Source organism: Strix uralensis, chromosome 27 (genome assembly GCF_047716275.1).
Source record: "Strix uralensis isolate ZFMK-TIS-50842 chromosome 27, bStrUra1, whole genome shotgun sequence".
Taxonomy (NCBI): domain Eukaryota; kingdom Metazoa; phylum Chordata; class Aves; order Strigiformes; family Strigidae; genus Strix; species Strix uralensis.
Window position 1 is genome coordinate 4,742,788 of NC_133998.1, and position 26,832 is coordinate 4,769,619.

The 26,832-nt window shown below is 46.6% G+C and overlaps 2 protein-coding genes across 3 annotated transcripts; both read left to right on the forward strand.

Annotated features, from left to right (window-relative positions):
* Positions 1-2,671: 2,671 nt before the first annotated feature.
* NWD1 (NACHT and WD repeat domain containing 1) lies at positions 2,672-11,870 on the forward strand. Its single transcript, XM_074851511.1, is given in 16 exon segments — positions 2,672-2,948; positions 4,823-5,046; positions 5,048-5,224; positions 5,226-5,760; positions 5,763-5,964; positions 6,377-6,453; positions 6,456-6,567; positions 6,744-6,843; positions 7,378-7,568; positions 8,587-8,645; positions 9,229-9,390; positions 9,393-9,570; positions 9,572-9,734; positions 9,843-9,927; positions 10,391-10,566; positions 10,729-11,870. Coding segments are annotated over 16 exon segments (3,351 nt in total). The 3' UTR covers positions 11,362-11,870.
* A 31-nt stretch (positions 11,871-11,901) lies between these two features.
* SIN3B (SIN3 transcription regulator family member B) lies at positions 11,902-26,460 on the forward strand. 2 transcript variants are annotated; one of them, XR_012626551.1, is made up of 19 exons: positions 11,902-12,187; positions 12,851-12,957; positions 13,530-13,683; positions 14,687-14,950; positions 15,363-15,506; positions 15,757-15,879; positions 16,371-16,460; positions 16,897-17,015; positions 17,732-17,939; positions 18,661-18,777; positions 19,151-19,389; positions 19,647-19,830; positions 20,049-20,643; positions 21,114-21,283; positions 21,831-22,004; positions 22,246-22,338; positions 22,652-22,746; positions 23,164-23,525; positions 23,754-23,927. XR_012626551.1 is itself a non-coding variant. In XM_074851584.1 (19 exons), exons 1-19 carry the CDS (start codon positions 12,086-12,088, stop codon positions 23,982-23,984), a joined length of 3,414 nt encoding a protein of 1,137 aa, XP_074707685.1. In that variant the 5' UTR covers positions 11,902-12,085; the 3' UTR covers positions 23,985-26,460. The 2 variants fall into 2 exon arrangements, 1 of the variants encoding a protein (XP_074707685.1); XM_074851584.1 differs by having other exon boundaries at positions 23,164-23,368; positions 23,754-26,460.
* The last annotated feature ends 372 nt before the right edge of the window (positions 26,461-26,832 follow it).

Consider the following 26,832-nt stretch of genomic DNA (forward strand, 5'->3'; position numbering starts at 1 on the left):
AGCAGTGCAGACATGGTAATTCCTAACCCAAGAGAGCGCTTTCCTCCTCTGACACTGGCACAGACTTCATTAGTGATCACTTTTCATTTAGAGCAGCCCCAAGGAAAGCTGCAGATACAGCCATTCCCCATCCTAATTTTAGCATTCTCTCTTGTACTGCTTTATCACACGATTATGTAGTGCCACGAATGTTTACAAAACTTGGGGGAGAGAATATTCCCATTACGAAGAAATTATAATTTCATATGATAAAAAATATCTAAGGAGAAAAATGTCCTTTACATTCCCCGTGTCTTTTAATCTTGCAGGTGTGAAAAGTATCCATGAATATAAGACCTGTGTATCAGTGAACAGGAGAGGGTGCACGTACGTGGGCACTGGGAGCGAGCACTCATCCTTGCGTTTGTGTGCATATAGGCACTTACTTTTCTTCTTATTTGCTTTGTCTTCTTAATTTCTCTTGAATTTACCTAGTTTGTTGTTTGATTTAATTCAGTGAATATGTCACTTAAAAGGTGTCACAAGGATTTTTCTAGAAAGTGGTAATATCCCTTGTAAAAAGCAGAACAGGAGTAGTGGCCATAAAAATTTCACAGTCTTGACTCTGTATGAAAAGATTCCCTGTAGGTACAATTGTCTTTTATTGTGGCTATTTATCACTGCTGAGATGGCCATCAGTGGGGCTGAGTGGTCTTAAAATAGGATGGAGGATTTGCCACAGAAAGATGGAAGAAATATATTTTTCTGGATCAATGCTGCTGTGTTGTACTCTATAACTACAATCCAAAATCGCCACATCCAGAGTTTTCATATTAGCAAGTAAAAACACAGTGTGACAGGTCTAGAACCTTGAAAATGCACTCGCATTGGTAGCGTAGTAATGTGGGCACAAGCCCGTAGACACCTGGAAACCACAGTTTTACAAGGCTTAACCACAACGTCATCTATATGAAACTCAGCACAGATTTTAGATGATAGCAACACGAACTGCATTCTCAGTGCAAGGTCTAAAATGACAAGTAGACAATCTGGCTCCAAATTCCTAACTCCTGTTGTGCTGCACAAATTCTTCCATGCAGACATGGCCCAAATGTTCATGGGTTTTCCATCTCCTTAGAAGCGTCCTAGGAGTCCAATACTGTCCTATTTCCTAGAACTTTTGTATCAAATATATTTGTATGCCTGAGTTGTATGGATTTCAGTGAAGAGTGAGGTGGCTAACCACAGCACCTGAACATGAGGGTTTACATCAGCCTTTTGGTTCTATATTCAACTGGAAAAAAGGTTCCATGTATAAATTCCACATATAAATTCTGGATGTACTTCAGGGGTACTTAAACTAGTCCTGATTATACTAATCTGCACAGAACTTCTAACATAAAAGGGGCTACTGAAATATTTTGGATCGTTATCTTCCATGACAGAAGATAGGCTTGAAATGTTGCAGCAAATACCCTAGTCTTGAGGTTCTTTGTCCTGAAAAACTTAAGTTACTTACTTGGTCACCCATGGTCCAAATCCGTAAGTCTTTCACAGGAGAAATCCCTACTGAGAGATTTTGAATATCTCAGCATGTTTTGCCAAGTTCCAGTAATTAAAGCTGCATACCACTAGTGTTCAGACTGATCTAAAAATTAAACGTGATAGAATGACTTAATTTTCCCATGTCACTGTTTTTATGGTAGTATTGATTAGTCTAATAATCTTAAAAAAAATTTGTGGAGGTAACTGACTTGAGATGGGGTATTTCTGAGCTTGTAGACCCTGATCACAGAAACACACAACCCTCTCTGGAGGAAACTGAAGCCTGGCAAGCTGTCAGCTGGTCCCACCTTCACTGTAAGCACCAGCACTGCGGCGCAGACTCCATCCCTGTGGCTAAAGTGAGACATACAGAGCAGGCCACATGCACTCAGGTCTACTGGACAAGTAAGGTGGTTTTCAAAAGTAATTAGCCTGCCCGAGCAGCTTCACAAATCAGCTAGCTGATGGGGCCAAGATGTCAGTAACTGCCTGTAGTCCCTAAAAGACAAAAGGAGCCCTGACAGGCACACACATATGGTCCAGCCCTAAACACAAGAGTCTCTTCAGAGCAGAAGAAAACGGGTTGAGTGTATTAACTAGCAGCTATAAGAGGCAGATGGAGATACACATAATACACATAAGGCGAGAAGCTCTTGCTCCAAGCTTGCTTCCTGCCCAATACCTCAATATTGAGGAGGTTTTCTCAGTAACTACGGAATAAATACAAATTCCCCATGCAAAGAACCAGAAATGAAAATGCCATAGCAACCACCAGGGACAGAGCGGGGTGTCACACTGCAAGCTGATACCTGTTCCATGCTTCTGCCCTACTCAAATCCCTCCGATCGCTCCTTCTGACCACTGACAGCTCCCCATGGCAGCAGCCCACCCCAGCTTCCTTGAAGCACTTTGACAGCCCCAAGCAGAAATGCACACCCAGAGGTTTACACCTTGCAGAAGGGGAGAGGAGGCTGAGACACCTGCAAAAGTGCCAGGTTGCTTCCTCAGGTTGTTTTGGTTTTAGAAAGGGAGAATGTTTTGTTGAACAAGGAGAATAAATACGCAGTCCCAGGGGGCATAATTGAAGCCACCCGTAAATAAATAACCAATTAAGTCTTTGTGCAAGTTGTGCCTGATTTCCCTCAAGATGCTTCCACCAGAGGCCAGTGACAGAGGGGCAGAGACCCTGAGAGCCTCACCACAGCATTACTGCACCCAGGAGCTCAGCGTTGCTGAGCTCCCACCTCCTCAGCAGCGCCGTATCACGCGTGCCGAGAGCAGCAGTAGGTACTCGGGCAGTGTCTTCCTCAGGATGGTTCTCAGTGTGTACCTAGAAATCTCAGCAGAGCCGGCCACAAAGGTTTCACTACTGCCTCGTTCCCTTACACGCACCGAAAGGGCACTGCTCAAGGATTACACCGTGGGTTTGCGCTCTGAGCTCACTCTGGCTGTTTCCAGACTTCATAGATACCGGATGCTTTTCAGGATCTCACTTCCCCAGCCCAGCCTTCAGTCTAACCAAAAGTCCCCAGCTCAGTCCTGTTCCCTTAGCAGTTCTCCACTGTCCAGGTTTCAGCTGAGATAGAGCTAATTGTTTGGTTTGTTTTTTTTTTTTTTCCCTTCTCAGTAGCTAAATAGTGCTGTGTTTTGGATTCAGTATGGGATTTGACATGAGAAGAATGTTGATAATGTACTGATGTTTTTAGTTGTTGCTATGAAATCAAGGACTTTTCAACTTCTCGTGTCCTGCTAGTGCACAGGTACACAGGAAGCTGCGGGGGAGCACAGCCAAAACAACGGACTCAAGCTGGCCAGTGGAATATCCCGAATCATCTAACGTCCTGCTCAGCATGTAGGTAAGGGTTGATCAGGAAGCTCCACTCAGGTTTTGGGACAGTGGTTTCAGGATTCTCCTCTCTGGGATCACTAACTGGGAATGGGCCGGGCATCGGTCAGCGGGTGGTGAGCAATCACATTGTGCATTACCCGTTTGCATTTTCTATTATTATTATTATTAATTTTATTAATTTTAGTTCAATTATTGAATTGTTTTTACCTCCCACCTCCAAGTCTCCCTACCCTTTACCCGCCTCCAACTGTCCCCCCATTCCCCAGGGGTGTGGGAGGGTGAGCAAGCGGCTCCGTGGTGTTTGGCTGCAGTCAGCTTTAAACCACAACATCCCCCCCAAAGCCAATCTTACAGCACCACTGGCCAAAGTCGCCAAACCTATTCTGCTCTGTGCTTCCACCACCTCACCTCCCTCCCTCTCCACCCCGCCAGGAACACTGTGAAGGCCTGAAGAGCAGCTGCCGTAAAGCCTCTTCTCCGTGACCCTGGGGCAGGCTGGGGCTCTGCCTGGCTGTCCCCATCCAACACAAAGCCACAGGGCAGCTGCAGTCACCAGCAAGCAGCCTGAGCAGCCCTCCCTGGCAACCTTAGGTGCTAAGGCAGGCAGCCAGTCCACATCCCAGCTGTCGCTGCAGCAGCAGTGCCTGAATGCTGGACCTTTTCAGCCTGTTGCAGGGACTCCTGGGGGAAGGACCATTAAGGGCACCAGACTGTGCCCCGGCTCATTGCAGAGAAGGAATTTGAAGCCCTAACTCTGCAGCTGTCCGGGGACTCTGCCCAGCTCCTGACACAGTGGTACTGGCGGAATGAGAAGGCGCTGCCCACCTGCTGGCATCGCCTGGAGAGACGCCTGGCAGGCTGGAAGGCAGAGAGGGGTGGGCTGCTCGGCCCAGAGCAGAGATGCTGCTACCACAAAGCAGGAGTGTTCTGGCAGGGCTGTAACGTCCTTCTAACCAGAACTGGCAGGGAGAACAGCTGTTTGTTTCAAGGCAACATCAGACTGTATACAACAGGAAAGGTGCAGGGAAGGAAGAGACTTGGTAACTATCTGCCATATCCCAAATCCTGAGGAGGGAGGTTGGTGCTGACGAGCAAACAGCAATACACCAGATAGAAACGTTTCTCCTTTTCTCCCCCAGTCTCCCTGACCACATCCAGGAGTACACCTAGCTCAGAGGACACGGGGGATGCTGACCTGCTAGCAGCACATGAAATACAGAAGGACCAAGGGATGTCACACTCATGTTGATGGATGGCTTTTCCTGTGCTCTGTTCTGAAACTGAATGCTCACATCTCCCTTTTTTCTTTTTGTGCGTGTGTGTGTAGCAATTGAAAGGGAGATTGAACAGGGTCTCCTCAATACCCAGAAGAGCAACCTGCAGGCTTTTGTATTCCTCAGAGAGGCTGGGGATTCCAACAGACAAATCAGGCAAGGGACAAACAGTGAGTTATTACAAAAAAAGAGGACAATCTGGACAGTGAAGCACAACAGCTGCTCAGCAACCTTAAAGCAAAAATTGCAAGCCATTATCCCAAACACTTCAAAGTACACACACTGGCATACAGTAAAGACTCTGGGAACCCTCAGCGCAAGGAGAATAAAAAATACCTGAAACAACTTTGTGAGCAGTTCACTGCTGTCACTAATCACTGGGTTTTAAAGAATCTTCGATACTGAGGACAGATCATCAAGGAGCCAGGGCAACTTTCTGCAGGAGCTGGGCCACCACACAGCAGCTCTGTGCCTGAAGAACTGCAGCTTTTTCTGTGGGAGACAGAATTTATTGGACAATATTTTTCACCATGTTAGGCAGAACAATAATAAAACCCACACAACCCTCATCCTTTATGGGCCCACCAGGCTGTGGAAAAACAGCTGTGACGTGCAATCTATCTGAGCTGGTGCAAGCTCTTTTAGGGCAAGACAGTGTTGTTGTGATTTGTTTGCTGGGGACATCCCAGCGGGATTCTGCCACTCACAGACTGCTGAGGGACATTTGTCTCCAAGCACGTTTAGCATTTGATTTGCCACCGCCTCCAGCCCAGCCCAGCCAGGCTTGCAGTGATTTAGTCTTGTTCCTCAGTGAACTCCTCCTTGCTGTCTCCCATTGTGGCAAGCAGACACTGGTGGTGTTCCTTGACTCTGTGGAGAGATTACTTCCTGGCGATGGTGCTCACAGATTCCGCTGGCTCCCTGCAGATTGCCCTCCAAAGGTCCACATCATCATTTCCATTTCCACAGCAGAGCCTGATACTCTGAAAGCTCTCCAACACGCTGTGCCTGAGGCTGAAGCCTGCTTTGAAGTAGTACCATTATCCTGTGAGGAAATGCTAGAGATGCTCTTAGCACCAGACAGACATCGGCTAAGCCCAGCTCAACAGGCCGTTAGAGCTTTCCTAGTGGTGGGCAAGCCCTGCTCTTCAAGCTGGCCTTCCATGAGGCCAGAAAATGGGCATCTTACACTTCACCTTCAGAACTAGTGATTGCTGGCACAGCCCAGGACACCATGAACCAACTGTGCAAGAGACCAGGAAAGTCACACGGCACAGTCCTCGTGGCTCATGGGCTTGGCTATATCGCTTCCTCACAGCGAGTACTGCTGTAGCTCTTAGGGAACAGCCCATATTTCCTGCTGTTCACAGGGAGTATGTTTAAATTCAGCCAAATCCAGTCAAAGCTCTCAGTTCTTGGAGCCTGTGAATGTGTTCATACATATATTTAGGAAGCACAACATTCCTCTCATTCCTGGCAGCCTATCGAAAACATTGTCTTGAAGGGAGATGTTCTGGGATTGCTTGGAAAAGGAAATCCATCTCCATGGCTTATCCCATGTCTAAGCTCTCAGCTGAGACTGCTGTGTGCATGTGAGCTAGTGAGATTGTTGGTGACTAGTACTTTCAAACTGCCAGAAAAACCACTCACCCTCCCACTACGGATATCAGTGTAAACAGTAAAGGGGAGGATAAATCATTTCCTTTCATATATCACACTTCATTTGCAGGAATAGGCTGTCAGACATGGAGGTGAAGGACATTTTATCCCTTGATGATGAAGTTCTCTCAAAGATTCACCAGTTTTACTTCATTCAAGTAAAGCTATCCTGTGCTTCCCACCTCCCCACCGGGCACGGCTCCGCAGCGATGCGGGCGAATGGAAGGCAGATGGCTTCACCCTCTGTGGCTTTGCACACAGGTACTCCTGGAGGGCAGAGGAAGAGAAGCCAAACCTCTGCTTATGGGATGTTCCCATCCTGGGCTTTCAAGCACCCTGCTTAGACTCCTCCATTCTTAAACTGTCAGTGCTGAGGCTAGAAAAAACCCAGCTCTAGCTCCCTGTTCCAGGACATCTATTACTTTTTCCCTTCACAGGCAATTTGTTGAAATGGTGCAGAATTGTTATCTATCAAAACAAGACCAAATCAAGAGGCATTTTCTCCTGGCAGATTTATTTCTTCAAGAAGGACTTGGAGCTGGGGAATGAAGAAACCTCCTACGTTGCCACACTTTAGCAGGATCTTGAATGCCAACAGGAAGGTGAGGAGTATCAGCAAGCATTTCCATACCTGTAAGCTCTGGACCAGGTCTCTGCGTCTCCTGACTGCTGGACAGGGCCTGAAATCATAAGACAATGGAAATCATAGTAAATAACACTATTCAGTGCTTTCAACAATGAGAAAGATTTATGTTTTTTTTAAAACAGGTATCTCCAAACCAAGGAGATCTAAAGTCATTTTACAAACTTTGTCATGCAGTCTTCATATGTGTAAAAGGCTACTGCAACAAGGAAGGAATTTATTATTCACAACTGCAGAAAGGCAGCCCGCCTTAGATTGTAGCAAGAGAAATTTAGTCATAAAAACCATTTCCTACTAACAAGAAAACAATGAAAGTCCTGGAAGTGCTGTCTGGCATACCATGAGATAGCATCTAGCACTGGAGTTGTGAAAGCAAACAGATTAATCCACAAGCCGTATCTCAAATCCTCTGTCCTGGTCACTCCTAGGTAGCCCCTCAGCCACTCTGGTTCCCTAATACTGTTGCAAATCTGAGGAAGTTGAGTGAACTGCCATTACATTTACTTAATGGATGAATTGAGGCACTAAACTGGGATGTGCTGGGTAAGGACCGGGCAAGAGCGGGTACACAGAGCAAGAAGGAGAGAACATCTATCTCTGTAGAAATACAGTTTTGCCTGTGAGCTTACCCAAAGGCAGGATAAAGGTCCATTTGCCTTTGTGCTCAGTCATGCCCCAGTCCCATTCGCAATTGCTTCAACAAATGAGGATAAAGTGGGTCATTTTGTCGTCAGGACAACAAAAGCACATGCTGACCTAGATATGTCTGAGGGAACCTAATCTTGCTCTTGGCAGAGACTACGGGGTTCAGACTGTACAGGGGGGTTCCAGGTGGGGAAACACAGCATATTAACAATCTCAAAATGTCTCTTTTCTGTCTGTGGTATCAAGAGCAGCCTCTCCTCTTTGTGTATCACAGCAGGCGTCACAGTGATGACACTTACTTCTGACTACTGGCTGCTGGTGGCAGGTTCCCAGCATGGCTCAATGTTTGTCTGGAATATGGGAGTTTTTGAGATGCTGCACGCCCTTCCTGGGCACTCCAGTGAGCCTTCTCCACTTTTTACGGTTGGAAAGCGCTTTTCATGTCTGAAAAGAGCTCCGACAGCTTGGTGATCCTTGAGCTGTAGGCACACAGACACCTGCCAGCATTCTCCCAACTGCTGAAAGCACTGAGAATCCCTCATTTTGTGAATCCTCCTCTTATTTTATAGCTGAGGTGTATGAAAGTGTTTGGAAAAGGAACCTGCACTTAATCAGTTCAGAGGGCGAGCCTCAAGCCAGTGCATGCCTGAGGCCTGAAATACTAATTCATTTCTGAAATGTTTTAAATTTTAACTCCTAAAAGCTGCCTTGTTACCCACCTGTGAGCAGGAGCCAGGTGGGATACACAACATCTGGAGCACCGTCTCTTGCCAAAGAGGTAAACAGCCAGTACAGACCAAAATGTGCAGGATCTAGTTAGACGTCTTTCAGAGCAGAGGAAGCAAGTGGGCTGAACGGCTCCAGGTGCTTCAAACATTTGTTTTCAACTAAGGCAGCAACGTTTTGCCTTCTAGTGTTAGGATGTTATCCTTTGGCTTTACTTACGTTTCTGTACAAGTTAATGAACGTGTATTGTTTTACCTTTTACACAGGACTAAGGAAAAAGCAGCTCAGGAACTGATGATTTCTCCCCCACCCCAGCTTTTGCTTGGTGTGGAGTTTATCAGACCAGGGGTTGCTGACTGACACACTGGATAGCATCTAGGAGTGTGAAACCTCATTTATCATCAGCAGCAGAAAACCTCAGCACCTGTCCCAAATACAGGCTGTGCTGCACTGTCCCGTGGGGGGAACTATGTCTATTTTACCCAACACGAAGACACACAAAAAGTCATCATCTGGAACGCCACAGAAGGTGAACTGCATCTCAGAAATACTGCATTAAATTAAGCCTGCAGATGGGGGTAGGATAGAAACAAGACAACTCACAGAGACAGCAAAGGCAGGGTTAGCTTTCTGAGCATATGACAAGCATAGTCTGCTCCTTTCTGCTTTTTCTAACCATCAGATTTAGGAAAATTTGTTTCAGGCTTGGAGAGCTTTTTAATGACCTCTCCAAAGTTTTTGTCTAGAATAGCTTATTATTATGACATGGGAAAATTGGAAACATGAGTAACATGCAAATTATTTCACAAATAAAGAAGCCAGTCATGAGCCCCATCTGAGGGAAGGCATTCACGTGCAGTTGGAGTAAGAAATCAGTGGGAAATCAGCCTTGCTTTTACACTTTACAGGGGAAGTGTGTGACACACTGGACAGCTCTGCCTGAGCGAGATGCCTGGAAATAGCTGAGCAAAACCAGCTCCTTTTCAGAGGGTTTGTACCTGGAACAGTCCTTGTCTTTCCACTGAACTCCAGGCAGGATGCAGCATGAATTCCACCCCCACAGCCACAGAAACCATCAACGACATGGCAATCAACAAGCAGGAAAAGCAGCTTGCCATAGCACACGATGATTTAGCCCTTGGGCTGGGTATCATCCCTGCAGATTCATGCCCAGTGATCGACAGGCCCACCTACACCTTTAAAACTCAGATCCCTGGCTCTCTGATTTCCAGAGTTGTTGTCTTTGCAGATTAGAGTCCTCTATGGCACCACTAGCAGGGACAGTCCTTTATGAGTGCCCTCAGGCCCGAGCATTCACGGAGAGCAGCCAGCACTCAGTGGATCTGAAAATTCCCTGCAGCGTCTCTGGGACTTGGAGCTCTGTCAGCAGGAACATGAGATGTGCTATTATAAGGTACTATGACAGCAAGACAGCATCAGGAGTTGATTACTGCCCTGAGCTGTCAGGGAGGATCCAACTGACAGGATTCCCAGCTCTCAAAGAAAATATCCAACTCTACAGGTAGCTGTCCAAACTGACAGGCAGTCAGCTATTCTCACATCTCAGACTGATTTCAAAGCATCCTTACATCTAGATAGCTATCAAGGTGTCAGTGCTAAGTGAATGAGTGCTGTTAACACCACTCTGACACTAAACGTAAGTCATAGAGTTATTTATCTACAGCTTATTGCTGCTCATTTAGCTGGTGTAAGGTAGATGACACAAATCAGTGAAGACAATGAGACTTCACAAGTTAACAATAGCAACAGAAGGGGTAAATTGGGCCAGCTCAGGAGAATCCAGGAGGGGGGAGAAAAAAAAAAAAGTGATGGAGGAGGTTGGATCAACGCTGTTACTCTTTCACCTGACAATATACCACAGACACAGCTGAGCTACTCCTTTCCATAGGTGGAATAATGGGCTCTCTTTCCTGCACAGCTGTAGAGTGCTTCACAAGCTAAGGGCTTTATTTTAAGATACTTCCCATCCTCCTTCCAAGATCACTCTTGTAAAAATCTTTATTTACTATCTCTAGTCTTAAGCACCGGATAAGCACTGAATACTCTAAGGCATCTTCACTTCAACCTGTATTTACCAGCATAACAACCTAATCCTAACCTTCCATTTTCAGCCCACATCTCTCCTGAAAGGCATTTGCTGTGCTCGCTTCTCAAAAGATGAGAAGTACTTGTACACTGGGTCGCTGGATCAGTCCATTACAGCCTGGGATGTTGCAAGTGGTGAGTAATTGTGAAATGCTAGGAACGAGAAAGTCTGTACTCCTTCCTGTATTCAACAGGCTTGTGGCATCCTTCATGTTGTAAGAAGGGAAACTTGCCATACAGCAACAGTTTGTGCAAGTATCAGAACAGAGGCTATAATACTGAATCCAGAGGTAGCATATTAATTAGCATTGACTGGAAGCTGCAGTCGCAAGGCTACAGTTGGAGTATTCCAGCACGTAGTAGAGAAAAATATTCTGGGTTCAAATATCAGCAGTGAGTTCAAAGGCAAAGCAAGACAGGTTTCTGTAAGCTTCTATTACGCAAATCATGTAAAACGCTCTAAGGAGAAACAACCAGCATGGCTTAATTTTCCCCCTCTCCTCCTAGCTCTTCACATGTCCCAGTTTTACCAAGTTCAAACTGTCTGGTGGCAAGGGACCATTTCAGGGCAGTGGCATGTTTTAAGTCCAACTCTACTGCACAGTAAATGCTTTATTCTGAGTATTCTGAGTTTGGTTTCCACAGGTGCCTTGCTGGCTGTACAGTGTGTACACACAACTGCTAACAGAGCTGTACCAATTACAGATGGATTTATTGTCATAACAAAAGTTAGTTATATAATTTGTGAGAAGTTTCACTGTCCGAAGACCACTCCTCCTAGGTACAACCCACTCCAGAACATCAAGGCAACGTGCATGGTAAAATCCAGAAACACAGACAGGGAGAACTCAAGCAAGCAACAGCACAACCAAGGAGATTCTTCTAGGAGCCTGACTCATACCAGCAAGCCCTCCTGCATCTGTTCAGTGGTGTAAAAAGCAAAGAATAGGATAAACCAGCACAAACACCCAGGACTGAGCCCGGGGGTTTCTCTTTCTATCCTTTTGCCTTAGTGTCTCAGAATTACAACATTAAACATCGCTGAAAACTCCCTCGCTGCAGTTATTCAGAGTCTGTTGCTACCTTGGCACATTAATAACCACTTCAGAAAAGTGAATAATAATAAAAAAAAAAAACACAAAACGAAACAAAACAAAACACCAACCCGAAACCCACATTTTATCCAACTGCTCCAGCGCAGGCACTAGAGCTCAGAGCGCCCCACTGATCCCAGCCCAGCCAGAGCCCCGAGGCCGCAGCGGGCCCTCGGCATAGCGGCCTTCCCGCGCCCCACCTCGGCTCTCCCCTTCCCGCGAGGCCCACCGGTTCCCGGCACAGAGGCACCGGGGATTTGGGTCGCCGCTGCCCCCTCCGGGGCTCGGCTCCAGCCCCGGCACCACCAGCCCGCCGCCGACTGCCACCCCCGAGATCCCCAGCGCCTCTTCCCCGGTGCTGCCCTCCCTGAGGCCGCTCACCCTCCCGCGGCCGCCTGAGGCGCGGCTCCCGCCATGGCGGTTGAACGGCCGGAAGCAGCGCGCGCGCTCCCGGACGGCGGCCGCGAAGGCTCCGCGCGGGCCGGGCCGGGCCGTGGCGCCGTGCGCGCTGACGCAGACGCTCCGCACGCGCTGACGGGGGGCGCGCTGCTGCCCGACTCCCAACATGGCGGCGGGGGGCGGCGGCGGCGGCCGGGGGGGCAGCGCCCCGCGTTGGGGCGGCGGCGGCGGCGGCCGGGCCGCGGCGCAGGAGAAGCTGCCGGTGCATGTGAGTGCGACGACTGCCCCGGCGGCTGCCCCCGCCGGGACCGCCGTGATTTCCCCCTTCCCCCGCCCCACCGCGAAGGGCCGCTCCCCGCCGCCCTCAAACCCCCCCCACCCCCCCCACCGGGGACGGCGCTGTCCGCGCCGCTGTGACCTGCCCCGCCCCGTCCGTGGTGCCGAACCCGCCCCCCCCTTTCCCCGCCGCTTGTCCGCCCCCCCCCGCCCCCCGCCGGTACCGCGGGGTGTCCCGGGGCCTTCTCCCCCCGGTGCCGTGGGGTCCCCTGGGGACTGCGCCCTCCTCCTCCGGTACCGTGAGGCCCGCCCCGGGCTTGTTGCCCCCCTCGCCTATACCATGCCCCCTTCCCCAGCTCGCGGTCATCCTCCCTGGGGAGCTGTTCCACTCTCCGCGGTACCGTGCCCCCCGCCGTGCCTTGCCATCCTCCTCCGGCACCGCGATGCCCGCCTTCCCTACTACGGTGATGCCCCCCCGGGGCCAGCCTTCCTCAGGGCCTCCTCATCTGGTACCGTGTGCCCCTCCCCGGGCTGCTCCCCCTTCCCCGGTGCTGTGGGGCTCCCCCCGGGGCCTGTTCCTGCCTCCCTCAGTGTCGTGGGGTGCCCCAGGGCCCGTTCCCCCTTTCTAGCCCTCACCCCAGTTCTCTCCCTGCAGGTGGAGGATGCACTCTCCTACCTGGACCAGGTGAAGATCCGCTTTGGCAGCGACCCCGCCACCTACAATGGCTTCCTGGAGATCATGAAAGAGTTCAAAAGCCAGAGGTAAAGCCCAGGCCCTGCACCCCAGGGCTGCTCCGGGGAGCTCCTCAGCCTTTGTGGGGGTCTCTCTGCCCCTGCAGGGTCCCCCAGCCTTCACACCATCCTCCCACCTCTGCAGACACACAGGCTACCTGCGGGCCTGTCCCCCAGTAGTGCAGTCACTAGACACTGAAGGTGGAGGGTTTCTATCCTGCTGTCGTTTTCCAGAGACAAAATCTACTGGAAAAGGCAAATCTATTTTTACTTCCCCTTTCTGAAACACAGATCTGGAAAATAAGTGAAGAAGCTTGAGAGCAGAGCCTCTGTGTGACCTGTCAGCCCTAGAGGTGGTGGCTGTCTTGCCTGTATTGGGTAACCTGCACGCTCATGTCTCCTCTCTGTGGATGACACTCCCAGTATGAGGCTGCAGTGGTCATTCCCTCTGCTTGAGCTAATTTCTAGGTCTGAGGTTCCCAAGCTTGCTTGTTAAAAATTGCATCTCTAAGAAGTCAGATGCTTCACATACCTCTGTAATTTTCTAGGCTTAACTTGTATTTCTGATTTGGACACAAGTAACAGACTCTTCTCAATTTTAGCATTGACACACCTGGAGTAATCCGACGTGTTTCGCAGCTTTTCCATGAGCATCCCGACCTCATTGTAGGATTCAATGCTTTCCTCCCTCTGGGCTACAGGATAGAAATTCCAAAGAATGGGAAGTTAAGTATACAGTCACCTTTGAATAGTCAGGTAGGTTATAGAGCTCATGTTCTCTAAATAAATTCTGTTACGTGTTGCTATACACATCTCTTGCACAGTTTAGGCTGCGTTGATTTACGTGTCTTGCATGTCGCTAAAGTTTTTACATGGTTTTCAAAGTCTATGATAATGGTACAACAAATTTAAATATTTATTCTCAAACCAGTTGTTAGTTTAGCACTAGAACTATAGTTTTGCACCAGAATGATATTCCTGCATGAACTGCCACTTCAACTACTTCAGTCAGATTGGAAAACTGAAATTGTAATTGGCTTGACACATTTATTCTCAGTGTGTGGTGTGTGTAGTGACAAATCTCAAAAAGAGAACCTGGAAGAATTGCATTTCTAGTCTTCCACTGAGAAACTGGGAAATGTGTTTAGGCAATAAGCAAAAAATACATGTCAGGTATTGCCGTGCAATTGCTGACATCCTGCAGTGAAAGGCATCTGCTGTAATACAGACGGATACATATTGGCCTCTGCTTCTATTTTGTTGATGTGTTGTGGAGGCTGAAATAGAGCTGTTACCTGAATTCTACTGACAAATGTGTGGTTTAATTAGTAGCAGTAAATATCTTTTAGATCTCAGTTCCCTTAGATATCTCTGTTGCTTAGAAATTTAGCATCTTTAAGAGCCTTACGTTTTAATATGTTTCTTAAAACTGACAGTTCCTCTGAAATAAACCAGTGGTAACAGAAGCTGCAGTGCATGTTGTTACACCCTCTCAAGCGTGGGGCACAATGCAGCGACAGTCAAAAGTGCTCCTGAGTCAGATGGTTCATGAGCCAGATACGACTCACAGGATTTTTTTAACTGATGGTGTTAATCAGCTTGGTAGGGAAATTTACTGGCTGATTGAATCTTTTTTCTTTCTTCTTCACGTGGTAATCTTTTCTAGCTGAACAGCTTGAAAACCCTGATGCTAGATTGTTGTTGAACTTGCACCTGTGTTTCTGTACAAGTCCCTGTCTTCTGTGTCTCATGCCACCAGGTGCCCGCAGAGCCGGTTCCCAGCGCTCTCCCTGGCAGCGGGCTGCTGCTGCATTACTCCCAGGAGAATTCGCACAATCACAGCGACTGTTCCGAGGAGTTTAGGCAACAGCTTCCGTACAAAGAAGATAAATCCCAAATTCCTTTGGAGTCTGATTCTGTGGAGTTCAATAATGCTATCAGTTATGTGAATAAGATCAAAACACGTTTTCTTGACCATCCAGAAATTTACAGATCCTTTTTAGAAATTCTTCATACTTACCAGGTAAGAAGTCTTCCATAGAAGCCATTGTGGGTTTGCAGCTGTTTGAGGAGTGGCTGTCAAATGAAATGTCTGCCTATTGAACAGGCGTACACAGTTCCCAAGCACTAGCCTTTGTCCAACAGTTGCCTCATAGATACCCACATGAAATGACAAAAGTGTGAAAATTGTAGAACTTTCCAGGGTCTGAGGTGTAAAGGGGTTGTAGCTAGATCTGTGTTTACTCACCTTCAGCTGATTGAGTGATATCCCGTGTGAAAGGATGCGCTGTGAGAACCTTGGGCTATCTGATAGTTACTTCAAGTTTGTGTAGCATAAGGTTTTTGGCTGAGTTGATGTTTCTTGCATAGTGGGTAGTTCTTGCATAGTGAGGTATGTTTTTGACTCTATTTAACATCTGTGCGTATCTTTTCAGAAAGAACAGCTGAACACTAAAGGCCGACCCTTTCGGGGCATGTCAGAGGAAGAAGTGTTTACTGAAGTAGCGAATCTGTTCAGGGGACAGGAGGATCTGCTTTCTGAGTTTGGACAGTTCCTCCCAGAGGCTAAAAGGTCTTTGGTATGTGTATGCTTAAAACAAGGCAGAATATTGAATACTCTCTGTTTGTATGTAGAATACATAAAGAAGCTTTAGGAATGCAAATCATGATGGAAAAACATACAGCCAGTAGATGAACTTTGCTCCTCTTCAGCGTTCAAAATTTCGTAGAACAGGTGGCTTAACTACATGCTCTGTGTCCTGTTCTGATATACAGCATTCTTTATTTGTGCCAAATGAGAACATTGAAATCGTTATTTATTTACTTCAGTTCACAGGAAATGGACCATGTGAAGTGAACAGTGTCCAGAAAACTGAGCATGAGAAGAATCTGGAACACAGCAAAAAGCGATCCAGACCGCTGCTGTTGCGTCCTGTTTCTGGCCCAGCAAAGGTATCTTTTAGCAAGTAAAAACTTAGAATAACCCAATACTACTCCTTGTGTTTAGATAATTGCTTAGATGAAGTTGTCATGACTAGTGTCCTTGAGGTTTGTAGATATTAGGTACGAGAAGCCAAATTTCAAAGTTATTTTAAAAATAACTTTAAATAAAAATCTAAAATTTTAAAGGATGCTTAAATATGTGTGGTAACATATCAGGACCTTCCATACTAAGTATTGGCCCTGGAAAGGGACAGCTTATTGCTTCTACAAAGAAATCTTTGGAATTCTTTCTCAAGTGATCCTTTTTTTGTTGTTTCTTCTTCTTAGCTGGGGTTCATTTGATAGAGATTGCTGTGAAGGACTTGACACAGCAATGCGAGGTCATTATTAGGGAAATACAGAGTTCCAGCCTTTGCACAGAGCTGTTATATTCAGCAAAGTGGAATTTGAGAGCATTTGAGTTACAACATTTTAAGTATAACTCCTTGTTCTTTTAACAGAAGAAAATGAAACTGCGAGGTACCAAAGACCTGTCAGTAGCGACAGTGGGAAAATACGGAACGCTGCAAGAGTTTTCCTTCTTTGACAAGGTCAGTATTTGGCCTGTTCTTACATTCTGTAGACTTATATTCAACCGTTTATGTGGTTATTAATTGGTTGGTTTTCTGTACAATCTACGTGTCAGCACTTAGCAATTGCCTGACTTTTCAGTGGAGAAAGATGGACCAAGAAAAGAGAAAATAGGTGGGTTTGGAAGATTAATAGAAACTGATAATTAACCTTTTCCTGAATGCTTGTCTCTTATAGACACATTTTTCTCTATTTTTCAGTGATATTACCTCATGGTACCATCTGTAGTTACTAGATTATTGTTTGAAACTGGGCATTTTTGTGCATATTCGCTTTATATGTTGCAGTGTAGACAGAGGTTTGTCACTGTACCCGTGGTTCAGACTGCTTAGAATATGAACTAAATAAAAGTGGTGTTTGAGTGATCTGATCATTTCTCTCCAAACTGTGCTTTAGGTGCGTAGGGTCCTAAAGAGCCAGGAAGTCTATGAAAATTTTCTCCGTTGCATTGCTCTCTTCAACCAGGAGTTGGTTTCAGGCTCCGAGTTGCTCCAGCTAGTTACACCATTTTTAGGGTAAGGTACTCGCTACCTTCTCTGCTGTGTCATACTTTTTAGGTCTTATTTTCTTACTTTTTGGTAGGCGTGAACTTTGTTATTGAAGTTTTGGATTTAACTTCAGAAATACCTCCTAGGTAGCATGTAAGAAATTAAAGGCTAGTCCAAAAAGACGGGTAATAAAATCTGAATCTTTTATCTACACAGCTCTTAGAGCATTTTAGGGAGGATATTTTCTTCTGTGCAACCAGCTGAAAGCCTCACAAGCAGCAGACTATCTGATGTTATACTAAATCATTGGGGGCAAAGAATCTCATGAATTCTGGAGGGTGGTCTCTGTTCACACTCCCTGTCTCAAAATACAATACAGGTATAAACATGAAATCTCAGAACAGAGCTGTGAAAAGGATAAATAATTTGAGCTCTGATACGAACCTCTCGTGCTGTTTGTCTTCCAGTGGAAGAGGAAGAGTCACATGGCAAGGATCAGTGACTCCTCAGTCAGTTAAGGGGAGTATTCGTGAAGTAGTGAAGGGAAATTTTTTTCCTGCCTTAAGTCAGAAAAAACCCTAAAGTAATTCAGAGAGAATGAAAACAGAGGTAAAACATTGGTGAAAGACTTCTCACTGCAATGCTAAGTTTATTTAGATTTTCTCCCTTACTCATGACACACATCAGCCACCCTAAAATTGTCAGAGTGACATAACAAAATACACTTACTTGTGTTTTTGAAGGAAATTCCCAGAACTCTTTGCACAGTTCAAGTCCTTTCTTGGTGTGAAAGAGCTTTCATTTGCTTCTCCACTGAGCGACCGATCTGGGGATGGAATGAGTCGAGAAATTGATTATGCTTCCTGCAAACGCATAGGATCAAGTTACCGGGCTCTCCCAAAAACCTACCAGCAGCCAAAGTGCAGTGGAAGGACAGCCATCTGCAAGGAGGTACTTTGGGCCAACCTATTCCATCCCTGAACACACGTTGCACCTACCTACCTTGAAGTGGGGCAGTTAACGCAGTTTCTGCATGTGGATTCCCCTCTTTAATGCCGATTAGCCAGCTCTAGCCTCACGTCAGTTATTCATCCAGTTTATTGAAATAACAGTATCCATGTGCATTTCACTAATTGTATCTAAATCCATCTCAAATCGTGTCTTTCACTTTAAAGTCTTTTGAGTCTGTGTGCTTACACAAATTTATTCCTATAGACAGAAAAGAATATTCACTAGCCTGAAATTAATTTTCTAGCAGTGGACCAACGTGGCCTTTAGAAACAGTTTTTCTCCTGAAAATGCACTGTGAGTCAGTGTCTTGGGCACTGTTCTCACTGAGGACAGGCATCTGCAGCATAGGTGCTCCCACCTCTCGCTGTTGTTGGCAACTCTGTCCCCTTTATTTATAGTTGCTGATGACTGCAGAGTGATCTCTGTGGTTTGGGAGGTGATAGTGAAGGAGCTTTCGGAGCAGGGCCCTGGCACAGTTCCACACAGACCTCTGACCTTCTGAGGAGCTGTCGTAACAGTGACTTGTGAACTAGGTCTGAAACTTCCAGTAGAAACTCAGGCAAGAACTGTGCAAAAATAAACCAGAGAAGTATCAGACCCCATGAGAACAGCTCTGGGCTCGTTAGGGTCTGCTCAATGTCATGTCTTTGCACTGTTGCAGGTGTTAAATGATACCTGGGTTTCATTTCCATCCTGGTCTGAAGACTCCACTTTTGTCAGCTCCAAGAAGACTCCTTATGAGGAGCAGTTGCACCGCTGTGAGGATGAGCGGTTTGAGGTACCTCTGCTGCTGAGCTTCCTTCCTGCCTGTCTGCCTCCTCAGAAAGCAAAACTTCCAGCTGTGAGGATTTTGACTGAATTAGGTGGCCCATTACTGGAAGTTCTATTAGTGTTTGTTAGTTTGAGCTAGAGTATGGTGTTTTCCAGTTGCTCGGAGTCTAGTAGTTCTTTCTAGGCACGAGTCCAGTTCTAAAAAGCATGTTACCTTTGGGAGAACTGGCAGAGGTACATTTTCCAGTCAGAAACCTTGCTGATACCTCTTAGCTCCACCCAGTGGGGCTGGGACGAATGCCACAAACCTGAGCGCCGCTGGTCTCCATTTTCCTGCTGTGCCTCTTCCTTACACTGTGTCTTTTGTGAACTTTTAACAGTTGGATGTTGTCTTGGAGACCAATTTAGCCACAATACGTGTGCTGGAGAGTGTGCAGAAAAAACTGTCACGACTGACTCAAGAGGATCAGGAGAAATTTCGACTGGATGATTGCTTGGGAGGAACATCAGAAGTGATCCAGCGCAGGGCCATCTATCGCATCTACGGTGATAAAGCACCAGAGATCATTGAAAGTCTTAAGAAAAACCCAGTTACTGCAGTTCCTGTTGTTCTTAAGAGGTAATTCCCATACTCTTGTGTTCACCTGGGTTCTTTAAGAAACTGATAAAGGATTTTTAAAGCATTTTTAAACAACTGCTTTCTGTAGATGTTGTTTCAAAGGATAACTCCTCTTCAGTGGTGGTGCTTTTATTTATTTATTGCTCCCAGGAATACTGACAAGTTTTTGGTGCATCACGGTTGGCTACATTAAAAATGCTTTGTGTGTATTTCTGTGGTTGTCTGTTCGAACTGAAGTCGATCCTACATTTATGCAGATTGAAAGCAAAAGAGGAGGAATGGCGGGAGGCCCAGCAGGGCTTCAACAAAATTTGGAGGGAGCAGTATGAGAAAGCCTACCTGAAGTCCCTTGACCACCAGGCCGTCAACTTCAAACAAAATGACACCAAAGCTTTGCGCTCCAAGAGCTTGCTGAATGAAATCGAGAGTGTCTATGATGAGGTGCGTATGCTAGAAAATAATCCACCCTGTCTGCCCTTCCTTTGTAGCATTATCTAGATGTTTACATAGCACCTGGGACCTTGTTGAAGTGCTCTGAAGAGTTCTCAGTCAAAAGGACTGTCCCAAGCGTAGCGTTAATACTGGCTTATTTCTTCTGGCAGGAATGGCTCTTGAGCATGGATTGGAAGGATCTTTATCTATTTGTCTCTTGATTACAGCATCAGGAGCAGCATTCAGAGGGGAGAAGTTCGTCCACAAACGAGCCTCATCTTATCTTTATCTATGAAGATAAGCAGATTTTGGAAGATGCAGCCTCTCTTATCAGCTATTATGTGAAACGGCAGCCCACTATCCAAAAGGAGGATCAAGCAACCATCCGGCAGATAGTGCATCACTTCATACCTGAGCTGTTTTTCTCTCAGCCCCCTGAGCACAGTATTTCTGAAGAATCAACAGATGAGGACAGAGAAAACCATCAGGGGCAGAACCTGGAGACTCCTGAGCTACGGAAAAAACATGTGCCTGGGCCTCCAAGCAGTCCTTTGGAGGCAAAAGCAACCTTCTGTGATGTTACAGCTGCTGAACCCCACAACACTCTGGATGATGTTTACAGTCTGTTCTTTGTCAATAATAATTGGTATTTCTTCCTCCGCCTTCACCAGACTCTGTGCTCAAGGCTCCTAAAGATTTATCGTCAAGCTCAGAAGCAGCTTCTAGAATATCGGACTGAAAAAGAGAGAGAGAAGCTCCTTTGTGAGGGAAGAAAAGAAAAAAACAATGATCCAGCCATGGAACTAAGACTGAAGCAACCAAGTAAGAATAATCCAGGACACAGTCTGTTCTTAATGCTCCGGTTGCTAGTGCTTGATTGTATATACCTGAGTAAATGAGACCAGCAGGCAAGTCTGTAAGGAATGTATTGGTGCAGATCTCCACTATATTTGTGATTTGTGGATACAGCTAATTGAACAGGACAGCTAGTTTGTAATTTATCTTCTGAGAGCTCTCACGCATAGTTCACAGGACTTCACGCAGGCCTGCTGTTGTCAGATGTTCTCAGGTGTCTCATTGTATTAATCTGTTACTTTGATTTAAACTGTAAATGGCTCCACAATGAAATAGTTAACTCCACAAGGCAGTCGTGAGATAAAACGGTTACAGGCTGTCGGCGCTCCGTACAGAGTGCTCTCTGTAAGGTGTCCTCAATACCGAATGCCCTTGTATCTCTTGACTTCACTCTGCCTCTTACAAGCATTAAGTGGTGGCCCTTTTCCCCTGCCCAGGTGAGGTGGAACTGGAGGAGTACTACCCCGCCTTCCTGGATATGGTGAGGAGTCTGCTGGACGGGAACATCGACCCGACGCAGTATGAGGACACGCTGCGGGAGATGTTCACTATCCACGCCTACATTGGCTTTACGATGGACAAACTGGTGCAGAATATTGTCCGTCAGGTAACGAACGTGATGGCTGTGCTGTGTGTTGGGGGGCTGCGCATCTCCCTCCTGTAGATTGATAGGTTTCTCACAGTACCCTCTAGTGCAAGGACTCACTAAACTTTAAATTCAGAGAAAAGTTATATATGTAGGGGAAACAGTAACAGAAGTTCAGTGAGATAGTTCAGCTTCAGTACAGGGACCACCTTAAGGGATTTACTCTTCCTGGCCTTTTCCAACTTTTTTTAAGTTCTAGTCTTTTCAAAATTCTGCCATTCCCAAAATACATCTAAGGCAAAAATAAATGTCCAGTCCTTTTTACTCAAATCTCTCTTCTAATTGTAGTTTTGTTACAGTTAAGGCACATGAGCCCGTCACTCTTGTCTGTTCCTTTTATTGCAAAGTAATGAAAAAGAGAGTGAAATGTGCGAAGCCTCTGGAGTTAAAGCTTTGGTGCTTCATCTGAGGCGTGATGCTGTGCTGGGTTTTGTGCTCCTTTCATGAGACACTAGAGTTAACTCTTGGCCTAGACTTGCTGACTGAATTCCCCCTTTTTTAATGGAAGCTTCACCATCTAGTGAGCGATGACATCTGCTTGAAGGTTGTGGAGCTCTACTTGAACGAAAGGAAGCGAGGTGCTGCTGGAGGTAACTTATCCTCTAGGTGTGTCCGGGCAGCCAAGGAGACCAGCTATCAGTGGAAGGCTGAACGTTGCATGGCGGATGAGAACTGTTTCAAGGTAAGAACTTGCTGCCAGGGAACTTCATAAAGTGACTGTGGCACTTCACCGGGGAGAAATGGGTTTGGAAGCTCCAAGGCCACACTGGTGAGAGAGCGCAATATGGAGAGAAGGTGCCAAAACCAGAGCACAGACAAAGCAGCAGGCTCACTTCTCTCCTAGCTCATATTTATTTAATAATATCCAGCATTTTATTGTGAACCCATGAGGCCAATATCTTGTGCTTGTAACTTTATTACAGGTAATGTTTCTTCAGCGGAAAGGACAAGTGATCATGACCATTGAGCTGCTGGATACGGAAGAAACTCAGACAGAAGATCCTGTGGAGGTCCAGGTAAATATCACCATGGAGTCTGCTGTAGCACAGACAACACAGATGTATAAGAACACTTTTCTGCTTTCTTGATCCAAAATGTGAGACTTTGCCGGGAGGATAAGTTTACCTAGGAGGTGGGAAGATTACAGGTGGGGCAGTGGTCCCTGACAGAAATGGGTATGTTAGCAAAAGACTTTCAACATAAATCAGCTACATAAAAATCAGCTTTTTATAAGAAATAAAAGATATAAAAAAAATAAACTAGTTCTTTGCAGTGGTGTTTGTCTTGATGAGAGCGAAATGTGACTTGAAATGTCTCTCTTCTGTGTAGCACCTGGCTAACTACATGGAGCAGTATGTTGGGGTCGAAGGAGCTCCGAACAACCAGAATGATGGCTTCTTACTGAAACCCGTCTTTCTGCAGAGGTGAGTGCCTTCCCTCTCCTGAGTCACGCCTGCAGCAGCTGGTGCTGCTTCCTCTCTGCATATCTGGCAGCGATTTTACAAGCAGCTCGAGGGAAATGCACTCATCTCTGAGGACCAAAGGGGCTGCTGTAGTCCAGCGCACTGCGTAAGAATGCTGAAGAAAAAATTTATGACCACTGCATTGAGGTTTGTGTTTAGAATGGAGTGGGACTGTTTAAGCAGTCCCTTCTGGGAGGAATTTGGGGTCTCGTTTGTTCCCATTTCACTAAATATTTGTCAGTGTGTGGAGGGAAATCCTGGAGAAAGTCTGAAAACTACATGAAATACAAATTTCACACTTGTGCTGTCAGCTCTGCTAGCTTCAGGGAATGGATAACCGAGCGTGACACGTGCTTCGTAATCCTTGTTTTGTTCTAGAAACCTAAAAAAGTTTCGCAAGTGGCAATGTAAGCAAGTGAGAGCTCTGCGTAGCGAAGTGAAGAGCTCCTGGAAGAGGCTGATTGGGGTGGAAAGTGCCTGCAACGTGGACTGCCGCTTCAAGCTCAACACCCACAAAATGATGTTCATCATGAACTCGGAGGATTACATGTACAGGCGGGGAGCTCTCTGCCGAGCCAAGCAGGTGCATCTCCTATTACTCTCTCTGCAGCTCAGGCGGTAGCAGAGGTTGAGGATGTGAGCCAAAAGACAGGTACCGATAAGAAGTCTTGTGGCTGAGTTCCTGCAAACTACACCCAGAAGTTACTACTCTGTGTTGGATGAAACATGGAGGAGAGCTGGTAAATGCTCTGTACTTCGGTTTAGTTTAGCAGCCTTTTCTTTACCGTGCAAATTTTAAGGGGGAGTGGCAAACGTTAAGAAATAGAGCTCTTTAAACGCAGGTATGCGGTTTCCTGGTCACTGTTTTGTTGTGTTGTAAAGCACGTGCATCTCAGGTGCAGAGAGAGGTGCGGGTTTGGGCTTCTCCCCCAGAAACCTCTCGGTGACCTTTCCTGTCCTGCTTTCAGGTACAGCCGATGGTGCTGCTGAAGCACCACCAGCAGTTTGAAGAGTGGCACAATAGGTGGCTAGAAGAGAACGTGACCATGGAGGCAGTCGACGTAGTTCAAGACTGGCTCATGGGAGATGAAGACGAGGAGATGGTGCCCTGTAAAACCACCTGCGAGACGGTGAATGTCCACGGGGTCCCGGTGAACAGATACAGAGTTCAGTACAGTCGCCGTCCAGCTTCACCCTGAGCAGAGACTTGTTCCTGGGACCAAGAGAAGTAGGAGCGTTGCTGGTGAAACACATTTACTCTGAGAATAGTGGTGGGAATGCAATGTATGTATTAATGATATTTATCCAAACAGCATTTTACTTTGGATTATGATGTATTTTCCATATGGCATAGACTTGTCTCCTTGCAGTGTAATCCTCCAGCCGTCATGAAGAGACTTTTAAAAGCTTTATGGGAAGAGGGCTCTTGGCATTGCCACACACTTTTTAGTAATTTCCTAGCTTTAGGCCACTGCTGACCAGCCAGTACGGGAAGGCTGAGTGAGGGGGTGAGGCTCTGGGCGAGCTACCACCAGTGGCTTTGTTGGAGAGATGGAGCTGGGCTGGTGTTTGAGCAGATGCTGGCAGCTGCTTCCACTTGGAAGGGTTTAATGTTCCCTATCTTCCTGAATTTACGCCATCTCAGAGCCTGCAGAACTCTTCGGTGTAACCTTCAAGTGCCAGCGGGGCTGAGAGCACCTGGCACAGCTTGCGAGCCCCGCGATGGGCCGCTTCGTTAGCGATGGGTACTAATCAGGCGACGAACGCAGTGTTTGGTACTGGTGCTCTGGTGAGAAAAATGCCAAAACTGAGACAAGGGTGAACAGCGTACTACACGCTCTTAACTCTCACTCATCAACTTAAGTATTTTGGAGCATGAACTGAGGGAAGGAGCTCTCGGCGCTGCAGTGCTCGGCAAGACGTGCGCCGCATCCCTGTTGTTGCTTTGTGAACTTACGACCTGCTGCAGACTCTGCCTTCTCAGATCTGGAGCTGCTTGGAGCGTGTGCGTGGGGAGGAATATCCATTGCGAGGTCTGGCCTATTTTTTTTTTTTAATTTTTTTTTTTTTTTTTGCTATTTTGCATGTTGATTGGCAGCCTCTGGAGACTGCGTCCTCAGGCGCTTGGCTTTCCTTGTGCATGCCCGGCCCCGCCGTCCCGCTGGGTTGTAGCACTGCAGGAGCAGCAGCAGATGGAGCTCTTGCAGCGCAGTGTTTGCCCTGGGTCTGAGGTTTGCCCCAGATACTTCCCTGTTTCTGCTGGCTCAGCACAGATGCTGTATTTGCAGTGACGCATGGAAATCTGTAACGGGCAGCGTTAGATCCAGCCACAACCATCGCAGACAAGCTTTTCCACTGAACCATCTGTACTTCGACCTAAGCTTTTTTGCAATGAAGCCTAACAAAAAACCTACCCCGAATCATGCAGAACACTACGTCAATTGTCTGACTGAATCTATTGAAAAATCAAGAAAATGTAGTTGTGTCTGTCCTGCAGCCCCACTGTGACTTCGCTCTTGTTTTTCAGGGGCCAAGGGCAAGCACACTGTCCGTGGAGTGTATTACAGTGTCTTGAGGCAGGTCCGGCCTCCTTTCAGCTCTGCTTCCAGCTTTTTCCTGGCTTTTGGGGGAAAACCCCCCCACCCTGATATTTTCTGTGGCTTTGATTTTTAGGTTATAATTTCTGCCAGACCTAAGTAGCAGCCTGTAGGATTTGTCCTGGGTTATTTCCACTGTACAACATTTGGTTTTGCAATTGTCTCACTTGACAGTAGAAAAATTGGCCTTTGGGGTACGTTTAATAGAAAACTGTACTGACTCTTTGTCTTTTTTGCAAAATAATCTGTAGGAGGGAAGGAGGGAGGCCAGTCTCTGGCATTCGTGGCCACTTGCACAACCACTGCCAGCGGAGGACTTTTCATCAAGAACTGATGTTCTCGTTGTCTGGGTCTCTGTTAAATTCTGGTTACTGAAATGATGGGAAGGTTCTTCCCCTGCTCTTGTTGCAGGAAGTGATAAAAGACACTGACAGCGATGGGAGGGCTGGGTGGAGGAGTGGGGGGACGAGCCCCGTGCAAAGCACAGTATCCCCCTTTTGCTTCCAGACCCCTCAACAAAATACGCCTCAGTCCTGTTCACCTCTCTGCTGTCTTCCAGTGGAGATGACAACTGTGCCAAATTTTATGGTTTTATGATACAGAAAAATGTTTACTAGAGAATAGGTTGCAACTTGTGGCTTAAAATGCATTTGATTCCAAGTGTACCAAGGTGTAGGAGGGTAACGCACCCATGCACCGTCCTGTTCCATCTCCCCATTTTTAAGTGTACTTCAGGTATTTTTAAGCATCCTTATTTTGTAAACCTTAATTTATAATCTGAACAGATTAAGTAAGACTTTTGCCCTTTACAGTGCTATTGTCTCAAAAATGATAGTAGCAAATGATGTGAATGGACTAAGCAGGCAGTGCAGGTTTGAGAGTGGCTTGCTAATGTCTGAGAGTTTAAGCTCGACCGCTGTGTATCTGCTAGCACGACCTTGATTCAAGAGTTTGTTCTTCCATTTTTTTGAAGGATCTTTGCTTTTGGGCTTGTAATTGCTTTGCCAGCTCTTTGAATGTAGTTTTTTTTATATTTATTTGCACATTCAAGTAAAATAAAATATTGATTTTAAAAGTCTGCAGCTCTCACTGGTTTGAATTTGTTTTAAATTAATTTAAACTTTCTGACAATCCCCAGAATTTATTGTCTTGCACCTGAAATTGAATTTTAAATAAAGTACAATTGAAAAGTTGGATGAACTTCCCTTGGAGCAGTCGCCGGACAGGCGGCGGGATGTAACGATTTAGATGTGGACCAGCAGGCAGCAAATCTTTAACCTTCCCCGCGCAAGCAGTTGGTGCACGGGAGGTGTAGGTAAGCTGGCCCGGTGGCTAACAGAAAAGGGAAGTGAGTTGCCTGCAAGCAGCGCGCAGGGGAGAGCCCGGTGGCTCTGGGCTTGCTGGGTGCTGCTGGGAGCAAAGACCGAGAGCTGGGGGGGAGCTGGGGGAG

What these genes read in the sequence shown, in the direction of transcription:
- SIN3B (XM_074851584.1), top strand. Translation starts at nt 12,086, where the DNA reads ATGGCGGCGGGGGGCGGCGGCGGCGGCCGGGGGGGCAGCGCCCCGCGT. An exon ending in TGCAGAATATTGTCCGTCAG is followed by an intron (nt 21,284 to 21,830) that starts GTAACGAACGTG and finishes TTTTAATGGAAG; the next exon opens with CTTCACCATCTAGTGAGCGA. An exon ending in CTCTCTGCCGAGCCAAGCAG is followed by an intron (nt 23,369 to 23,753) that starts GTGCATCTCCTA and finishes TCCTGCTTTCAG; the next exon opens with GTACAGCCGATGGTGCTGCT.